The following is a 9,755-nucleotide window of genomic DNA, read 5'->3' as shown; positions in this document are numbered from 1 at the left end:
ACATGACTACATGTACGTTATTAATACTACTACTACTACTACTACTACTACTACTACTACTACTACTACTACTACTACTTCAAGTAATTTTTGGCTCTCACAAAAGCTGAGTTATTTTATACAATGTGCTTTTTGAGTTTGTTGTTGTTATGTGCCTTCAAGTCGATTACGACTTATGGCAACCCTATGAATCAGTCAAGACAGCCAGTGTGGTGTAGTGGTTAAAGTGTTGGACTACGACCTGGGAGACCAGGGTTCGAATCCCCACACAGCCATGAAGCTCACTGGGTGACCTTGGGCCAGTCACTGCCTCTCAGCCTCATGAAAACCCATAGGGTCACCATAAGTCGGGATCGACTTGAAGGCAGTACATTTACATTTTTTTATGAATCAGTGACCTTCAATAGCATCTGTCATGAACCACCCTGTTCAGATTTGTAAGTTCAGGTCTGTGGCTTCTTCTATGGAATCAGTCCATCTCTTGTTTGGCCTTCCTCTTTTTCTACTCCCTTCTGATTTTCCCAGCATTATTGTCTTTTCTAGTGAATTATGTCTTCTCGTTATGTGTCCAGAGTATGATAACCTCAGTTTCATCATTTTAGCTATGTAGCTGTCCCATTTTTATGAGTTGAATTACTCTTTTTAATTGAATGTACATAAAATGATGCTTTGTATTGGTTATGGAATGCACTAACAGTGTAAATCTATGCATACTTGCTCAGAAGTCCCACTGAGTTGGATGAGGCTTACTCCCAGGAACACGTGCAACCTGTTTAACTTGTGCATCGTGCTTATAGGACAAACACCATCTTGAGCTCCTTGGGGGAAAGGTGGGATATAACTGCAGCAAGTGCAACATTTTGTTGCAGGGTATCCTTCCTCCTAAGAGGAGCGTCCCTGTTCAGGATTCCAGCCAGCAATTCCTTCCAAGTAGGGAATGCTTTGATTTGGATTCCTGCATTGAGCAGGGGGTTGGACTTGATGGCCTTATAGGCCCAACTCTATGATTCTATGAGACCATAAGCAGCGCCCTGGAGCTGGACCAGGTCAATGGTCATCTAGGCCAGGATCCTGCTCCTCAAGCTGCTAACCAGATGCCTCTGGGAAGCCTCCCAGCAGGACCTGAGTGCAAGAGCAGCACTCTCCCACTTGAGATTCCCAGCAACAGGTATGCCAGGGCATGTTGCCCCCAATAGCAAAGTTGTTTTGCTGGGGGGTAAAGAAAGGCCAGGGACAGAACTGGCAATCCCACCCCATATATACGGTCTGCCTAGTAAACATTGCAAGACGTCACCCTAAGAGTCGGAAACGACTCGCACTACAAGCGCAGGGACACCTTTACCTTTTTAACCTTTGTTTTTACTGTATTTTTAATGGTTTTTGCTCTACAGTTTGTTTGTTTTTGTAAACAGCTTTGATATTTATAAATGAAATAGTGGTAAGCAAATATATTTGTTAATAAATAATAGAACATAGTCATTGTGGCTAGTGGCCACTGATAGCCTTATCCTCAAAGCCATCCAAGTTGGTGACCATCCCTACCTCTTGTGAGAGACAAGATTCCGCTCATCTTCCCTTGCCTGGTTTTCTGTTGACCCTAAATATGCCTTGGCTGGTGAACATGTGCAATCCTCAAAAGGTTGCGTTTTTCCTGCCCTGGGGTGGGGGTTGGAATGCATTTGCCTCCTTTGGCTTTTTAAAAAAAATTGTACTCCTGCAAATCTTGCAGGTTCTACACAGCATGTTACTCTCTTCCCGGTGTTCTCCATTCTGTCAACCTAGCTGCTATCAGCACTCGCTACCCGAGTTCACTATTGTAGCGCGGTGCTGCCTTGCCTTAACCTGCACCTTTTAAGATTGCCTAGTCCCTTTATCATGTCCAAGCGGAGAGGTCACATCTCCTGTCTCCTCTCAAATATATACATGCTGAGGAAAGACGGCTGTCTAGCAGGGAAATTGGGTCACTTCCAGACGACCTGTTTATTCAGCATTCTTCCAGATTTGTTTGCACGAAGTTTGCAGGGAGGCTAGACTGCGGCGGTTGTTTACTGAGCGTTCCTTCTGATTTATTTGCAGGGAGGCTAGATGATATTTGCATCAGAGGAAGTGGTATCCCACGCTTTGCAATGCAATTTCCCCCTCACTTAAGTCTCGTAAAGAACCCCGTTTTGTGGGGAGGAGGGGGTGACTACGCGCCAAATCAACTTTAATTGCACAAACTGAATTTGCTGGTATATGACCTGAAAAATGCCCTTGGATACTGCCATTTCCAGATGGGATTCAATCACATGCCACTGGCATATTCAGGTTGGACATCAGTTGACGCTTCGCCCAACCTCCCAAAGATGTTAAGCTCACTTCCCTGAAGTATGTGCCCATCGTGCGATTGGCTGGGCCTAGCAAGCTGTCACTCAAAGCTACTTGGGCACAGGGGACCATAAACATCAACGTGCTCCTTTGTAGTCCTTTGTTCGTCTTCCTGCAACCAACTCCAGAGACTGCCAGTGTTGGAGGTGACCACAAGAATAAAGTCTGCTGTGTTAATTAGGGTCAGTTTGACCAACGTCTTGGCTTAGTATTTTGTTTTTCTTTTGACCGCACATACTTGCTACCTATCCTGCTTTCTATACTCATGGCAAAGAACACAGCAAGCTGCATTATATTCAGTCAGACCATTGGTCCATCTAGCTCAGTATTGACTACACTGACTGGCAGTGGCTATCCATGGTTTCAGGCAGAGAATCTCTCCCAGCTGTACCTGGAGATGATAGAACTGGGACCTTCTGCTTGCAAAACAGATGGCCGCTGCGCTACAGCCCTTCTGAAAACAAACTGCTTTGTTCCTGTTGCAGTTTCTGGATATGCTCAAGAGCTGCTCCCCCCCCCATTGCTTAGACCATTTGGGCTAATGGTGTAAAGTGCTGGGATGCTGCCCTGGGCGGGATATAAATCTAATAAATAAATAAATAAAGGACTGAAAAAATCAGGAGGGTTGTGGCAGACTGAACCTGCCAGGCAGAAGACTCCGGGCCTTTCCAGACTGTCACTATTTTCAGGTGGGATTCAATCATATTCAGGTTGTGGAATTATAGCTGATTAGGAGGTGTTGCGCCACAAACCCGCTTCCTCAAGAGATCCGACTTTTTTTTATGATAAAGTGCCAGGAACATGCCCTGGGAACTGTGGGATAGCACTTGTTTTGAGGCAACGTCATCTAGCCTCGTCGTATGCAGATCAGGATGGGCACTCATTAAATAGCTGACGTCGTCTAACCTCCTTGCAAAGAAATCAAGATGGCTGCTGAATAAACAAGATGGTCTGGAAGCACGCTTGGGAATTCAGCTGGATGTCCCCCTACTCCTGAGTAGATTACTGTAAGGGAGTGGGAGTCCTATACCCTCTGCCTAGGTGACAAATGGCACAGCTGGTCTAGCACAGTGGGGAGGAGAGCCTGGCTGGGAGTCCAGAGTCTGTGAGTTCAAATCCTCTCTCATGTTCCTGGGTGTCAAGGGCCAGCTAAAGATCAACCCCCACAGTGAGTGGCTCAGGGGTTATGCACCCTGCCACCTGTGCAGCCGTGGACAAGCTGCATAGTCCCAAGGAGCCCAGTTGCCCCCCAGCTGGCAGTTGCGGACAAGGAAGGGGCTGGCTTGTGCAGCTGTGGCAAGCTGAGCTGGCCCTGGCCAGCTGGGGAGGACTAGCCTCAGAGGGAGGCAATGGGAAACCCCCTCTGAGTACACTTACCATGAAATCCCTATTCACAGGGTAGCTAGTGGGGATCGACTTGAAGGCAGGCCATTTCCATTTCAGGTGATAAATAAACAGGTGCTGGCAAGAAGAGAGCGGGATAAGTCACCCATTGCTAGTGAGTTGCCCTACTGGGCTGGTGCAGGAGCAGCACATGACCACCCGTCACAACTATTACAGCAGCCTTCACCAACCTATACCTATACCTTGTATATTTGTTTTTAATGTTAATTGTTGTAAACTGCCTAGAGAGCTTCCGTTATGGGGCGGTATATACATGAAATAAATAAATAATAAACCTGGTGCCCTCCAGATGTTGTCAGACTAAGACTCGCACAGGAGTTGTAGTCCGACAAAGCTGGAGGGCGCCAGGTTGGCGAAGGCTGTCTTGGAAGGAAGAAGTGATGACTCAGCACAGAAAATTGGGCTCTGCAGGGCAGCCAGTTAAAAGCAGTCGCAGCAGCAGTGTGAGCGGGGCCGGCGCTGGCGAGGATGAGAGCCTCACCGCGGGTTCCGCCTCTAGTCTGCAGGCACGGCCGGCAGCAGGAGGCTTCCTCGAGCTGGATAAGGTGGCAGGAAGCCACCCCCCCCCGTGGCTTGGCAGGGTGGGTCACCCCCTCGTGCAATTGTCCCGTTTCCGGACAACCCGCCAGGGAGGGCGCTGCGCCAAATGCCGAGCGCCAGGCAGCAGCGGCGTCGGCGCGGGGAGGGCGCCAAGCAAATGGATCCTCCCCAGGCCCGCTCCACCCCTGCTCTAGGGGCCCCCAAGAGCTGCGTGGAACCCCCGCTCTGCGTTGTGCCGGAGGACAGCGAGGGAAGCGCGCGCGGGGGGGTCACACTCCGAGCGGAAGGGGATTGCGCCCCCTCTCTGGCCCCCGCGAGAGAGCCCCTTGTCGCGCGCGCGGGGTGGGGGGGGCGTGGATCCGAGGCGAGAAAAGAGCCCGGCTGGGTTCTCAGAGGGCGCCCCCCCCCGCCGGCCAGCTTGCAGGTGAATGGGGGAGGCGCGCGGCTCTCTCCCTCCCGCGTTCCCCAGCTCGCCGTTTCCATGGACACCGGCCGCGAGGCGCCAGGCTGACAGCGCTCGGGGTTTTATGAATGGGTGACATCACAGGCCTTGGCGTCGCGCGGTCTGAGACGCTGGTGAAGGCGCAGAAACAGCCCGGGGGGGGGGAGAGGGCGGCGGCGTTTGTGGGAAGAGCTATAAATGGCAAAGGTCCAGCGCGGAAGAGGCGGAAAGGGAAGCCGGCTTGGGAACTGCCGAGCAGAATGGGGCGGGCTGGTGGTGGGCCAAAATGAAACTGGGGCCCGGGAGAGAGCGCAAAGCTACTTTAATAATAATATTAACAATAATTTAAAAAATTCCACTGCAGGAACTAGGACAATGACAAGACCTGGGAGACTTTGTCACACTGGAGTTGCAGAATTCATTGCACACACATGCATAGAGATGAATGCATTGAGGGTAAAAGGGTTTTTTGGGCGGGGTGTTTTGGAAATAGAAGAGAGTTGAATGCAAAAATACCGAGTTGCTTTTGAAGAGCGGAGGACAAGCCCGATCCTAGGCGGCTGCGGGCGCTCCTTCAAAGTAAGCGCGCCGAATTCTGTGTAAGATCGCAACCAACGCCTACGAGAAATGTTTGCTACAAAACTTGGGTTGGATTTATGTTGTGAGTGCATCATCGGCTAAAGGCCGCAGGACACTATAATGTACCTGGGGTTTTTTCTAGATTGGTTTATTGAAATAATTTTTCGGTCTGATCCACGTTCAGTAAATGCAGTGATACTGTACGTAGCAAGGCTGTTGGAGGGATGGTTCACCCGCACGCACGCACTTTTAAAAAATCTCCCGCCCCCCGCCAGTAGGGTTTACAACAAGTTAAGACAGCTGTTGAATGCTCTAACACGTGACCAGACATGGACTCGACACGCATCCTGGAAGCTCTTCAGAAATTAACCCGTGTAAAAACGTCATCGTATTCATCTGCTGGCTAGAAGGATTCCTCTTGCCGTCGTGCTACCGACGAGTAAACACCAATAAAGTGGTGCTTATGAGACCCGGTGTTTTGCACTCTCCAAAAGTGGAGGGGTATTAAAATCTGAATCCACTGAATGTCGCTTATTTTCTCAGATAATCAAATCCATCCACAGGACGACAGTTTGACGACCAGAACGTCGCTCCCTCTCCCGCCCTTCGAGCAGCTTTGGAGTCTACTTTGGGTCGTTAATTGCCCAGTTTAAATGACGCTAGAGCCAGTGTGCTGTAGTGGTTAAGGTGCTGGACTACCAGGGTTCGAATCCCCACACAGCCATGAAGCGCACGGGGTAACCTTAGGCCAGTCACTCAGCCTCAGAGGAAGGCAGTGGTAAACCCCCTCTGAATACCGCTTACTATGAAAACCGTCTTCATAGGGTCGCCATAAGTCGGGATCGACTTGGGCAGTACATTTACATTTTGAAATGACGCTGGATGGGGCCTGCAGAAATTGACCATGTGGGGCAGGACAGCCTTTTAATATAATTAAATAAGCAGTTCTTCAACAGATTTGCCTCTCTGCGAAACAGCTTGACCTCTGCGTAAGGAAGGTGTGTGAATGACTTCTGGGAGAGACGGAAATTTTGCAAACAAAAGTGTGTGCTTGAGGGCTGGCGGGGAGGAAGAGGAGGTGATCAAGGGGATTTAATGCCACGTTTGTTCCCATGTGTTGATGCGGGTTCGGGGAGGAGAGAGCGGGAGGGGAAAGTGTCAAATCTGTCGTTAAGCACTATTTATTTTCAACTGCTTGTCACATTCCTTTCATCCTCTTTTTTCCAGATAAAATGCCCCGAGCTCCTACCACCTGCAGTTCTCCCCAATTTCTCTTTTTTTAAAAAAGGATTGCTTCCCGAGACGTTTGACTTTAAAAAATTCCCAAAACTCTTGTTTCAATTCAGATCCATAGCTGTAAAGAGTGTTGTGCAAGCCACGCCCCCTTCCCTACGGGCGCCTCTGTGATTGGTTTCTTCGCGAGCCGTTGGGCTCCACCCACAATCCCCCGAATTCTATAAGTGCTGCATCTTGCTCGACAGCCAGCCAGTTGCGGCGTTTGGCTTTTTGTCTTTGGAGCTGGATTTTTATTTTGAAAAAGCTCAGTTGGCGGCTCGCTCCGTTCCCTGTTTTCCAGCTATGAAGGTGGCCCCCGCAGCAGCCCCCGCAGTGTCCCCCGGCACTAGCTGCGCCCTCAAGGGCGTGCGCCTCGGGGGCGCGGGCGAGCCGGTGCCGCGGTGCCTGTCGGAGCAGAGCGTCTCCTTGTCCCGGGCGGGCAGTCCACCCCCTCGGGGTTTGCCTTTGTGCCCGGACCAAGCCGCCGCCGCCGCCTCCCTCCTCATGGACATGAAAGGCTGCTACTCGCGGCTGGCGGCGCTCGTGCCCACCTTGCCCCGCCACCGAAGGGTCTCCAAGGTGGAAATCCTGCAACACGTCATCGACTACATCTGGGACCTTCAGTTGGAGCTGCAACACCCGCTGGGCGCCGGGCCGCCCCCGCCGCGGGGGACGGACGAACCAGCCGGAGCAGGGCCCGAGGTGAGGTCCGTCTCCTTGCTGCCGACCGTGATCGCGCCCCGCCTGGGGCCCCCGCGGTTGGTCTCCCGGCCAACCTCCCCTGGCCCCGATCGCATTGACTTCCCCCTGCTTTCCCTTTGCGCACCTCCTTCCCCTGGGCTCCGTGGCAATTCTGCCCCGTTCTTTTGCCACGGAGTAGCCTTCCTCGACCCACTCGGTGGAACTGCCAGGTACTTCCTTTAAGCTTCAGAGGCCTGGGGATATTCTCTTCCGTGCCCACCCTCAAGGCTTGGCCGCGCCGCCCTTTCCTGCTGTGCGTGGACTTTTTTGACCCAGATTCCCTCTGGTGCTCCCGGGGGTAGTGTGCTCTCTAGAGGTTTTGGGGTGTCTCTGAGGTTTACGCCACCATAGGTGCTCTCTTGACCTCCTTGAGGCTATGCCTTCTAGCCAGGCTTTCTGGTGTTCCTAGTCACAACCCCCCCCATTTTTACCCCCTTGCGGGCATTGTCCGTTGAAGGGGGGGCATTCTTCACCCATTCCAGAGGCTGGTATCTTCAACCTGCATTCCTCTTCTGTCTGATCCTTCTGGCAACTGCTCCATCCAGGGCACCTTCTTCTCTCTCACCCCCCCCCCCAGAATTGTTATAATGGCCCCTTTTGTGCCCCCTTCTCTCTATCTAGAAGGAAAAGAGGCACCGTCTCCCGTGAACAGGCCGCTTAGTCAATCTTAATGCCTTTTCCTCCTTAATATCAATATTTACTCTTTTGCGGTCATGTTAAAGCAGTGGTTTCTTGACCTTTTTTGGGTCACAGACCCCTCTGAGAGTCTGATGAAAGCTATGGAGCCTATATATACAGTTAGTTTTATTGCATTGGAAATTGGGGGGGGGGTCCACCCTGTTCACGGGCCTCCTGAAGCCCATTGCTGGGGTTCATGCCCCACAGCTTAAGTACCCCTGCATTGATGGAGCAACATAGACATCCGAAGCTGGTTGGAGGGAACCTTATGGAAAATGCTCTGGTCCTCCTTTATCCTCATCTGCTGCCCCAAATGCGGCACCTTTTTTGGCTTATGGCAGGGGTGGCAAACCTGTAGACCTCCGGAATCTTGCCAGCTGCCATCATCCCTGGTCATGTTGGCTGAAAAGCCTCAGAGGGCACCTTATTGGCCTGGGGCAAGGATCATTAGGATCAGAATTGCCATCTGGGTGGCTGCCCTTTGAGTACCCTTCTGAGACTGGGGTTGGACTTGATGGCCTTACAGGCCCCTTCCAACTCTACTATTCTATGAGGTGCAGGAATATCTGGTTCAGGGGGAAAAAAGGAGTTTTCTAGATGTCACTCATGCTGAAGAGAACCCGGGTGTCCACACTGTGGTGGGTGGTTCTAGGTCAGGCTTGATGGAATGGAATACAGTTGCATCATTATTAAAACATTTTGCAGATGAATGCAAATTCGCAGCAGTCTTTGTCAGGGAGTTGGCTTCAGCCTGATGCCACCTGTGAAATTTGGGAGCTAAGAACTTACTTTCTTCCCTTTTTGGGAGGAACCAAATGGCAAACAGCCTTTTGCTGACCAACAACTGCGCAGAACTTAGTGGTGGTGTGGCCACAAGGTGCTAATCTCTGTGTGTTTTCTTTGCAGGCTGCTTGTGTTAACCCTGATGACCGAATCTTGTGTCGCTGAGGGTCAGTTTGGGCCTGCAGAAGATCCTTGGATGGAAAACTTTCTTGTTGCCCCTCCAATGGCAGGGGAAGGAATTCCAGGGTGAAGATTTGGCAACTGGTCTCCCTCTGCCACCTCCCAGTTCCTCCAGACTGAGGCTGGATGACAGCTCATAGATATTTTTACTGGAGGTGAAAGACTGTCATCAGGAGCATCAGCCCTGCCTCTCTAATGCTGAAAGGGTGTCACCTGGGTGTCTCTTGGAGAAAGAGGAATCAGCACCAGCAAACAAGAACTAAACTCGTCAGCGACACCCCTCTTGGGCGTTTCATGCTTACACAGGGCAGTGCTCGTTTTTTGTTTTAAAAAGCAGAATGTTTTTAACCTTCTCCAATACTTCTCAGATTTCTGAGAATAATCCTTGTATTGTATATTACAATGATATATTTTTCTGAGAATATTGTTCTACAATAGTTTGAGGTTTTTGTTATTAAACAAATGCATATTGCTATGAATGGTCCTTGTGGGTCACGTCAATTTTATTGGGCCAAAGGGTCATGATGGGATAAAGTCAGGAAGAGCTGTATGGACCACAACCCCCTTCTGGTAAAACAGGACCCACCTTCCCCATCAAATTCAAGCACTCATTCTTAACAGCCCTTCATGGCAGGCCAGCGTTATTATCTGGCTCCCTAGAGAAGGCAGGGCCATCTTCAGACTCATGGGGAAATTACTGGAACCGTGCAGGTTGTATCTTAGCAGCCTTCCCCAAACTGCTGTCTTCCAGATGTTCTAGAGCAGG

At 50.8% G+C, this 9,755-nt stretch overlaps 1 protein-coding gene across 2 annotated transcripts; it reads left to right on the top strand.

Moving 5' to 3' along the window:
* The first annotated feature begins 6,814 nt into the window (after nt 1–6,814).
* ID1 (inhibitor of DNA binding 1) lies at nt 6,815–9,472 on the top strand. Of its 2 annotated transcripts, none has more exons than XM_061630195.1 (2): nt 6,815–7,314; nt 8,933–9,472. In XM_061630195.1, the coding sequence occupies exons 1-2, from the start codon at nt 6,911–6,913 to the stop codon at nt 9,057–9,059; spliced, it is 531 nt and encodes a 176-aa protein (XP_061486179.1). In that variant the 5' UTR covers nt 6,815–6,910; the 3' UTR covers nt 9,060–9,472. The 2 variants fall into 2 exon arrangements, with proteins under 2 accessions (XP_061486179.1, XP_061486178.1); XM_061630194.1 differs by having other exon boundaries at nt 6,832–7,309; nt 8,933–9,063.
* Nucleotides 9,473–9,755: the final 283 nt, after the last annotated feature.

Source organism: Rhineura floridana, chromosome 6 (genome assembly GCF_030035675.1).
Source record: "Rhineura floridana isolate rRhiFlo1 chromosome 6, rRhiFlo1.hap2, whole genome shotgun sequence".
Taxonomy (NCBI): domain Eukaryota; kingdom Metazoa; phylum Chordata; class Lepidosauria; order Squamata; family Rhineuridae; genus Rhineura; species Rhineura floridana.
Note: the sequence above shows the minus strand (reverse complement) of the source record. Positions and strands in the feature narration are given on the sequence as shown.

Bases quoted from the DNA above. Each gene is read 5' to 3' on its own strand.
- ID1 (XM_061630195.1), top strand. From the start codon at position 6,911: ATGAAGGTGGCCCCCGCAGCAGCCCCCGCAGTGTCCCCCGGCACTAGC. The intron at 7,315-8,932 runs GTCCGTCTCCTT...TTTTCTTTGCAG, and splicing joins GGAGCAGGGCCCGAGGTGAG to GCTGCTTGTGTTAACCCTGA.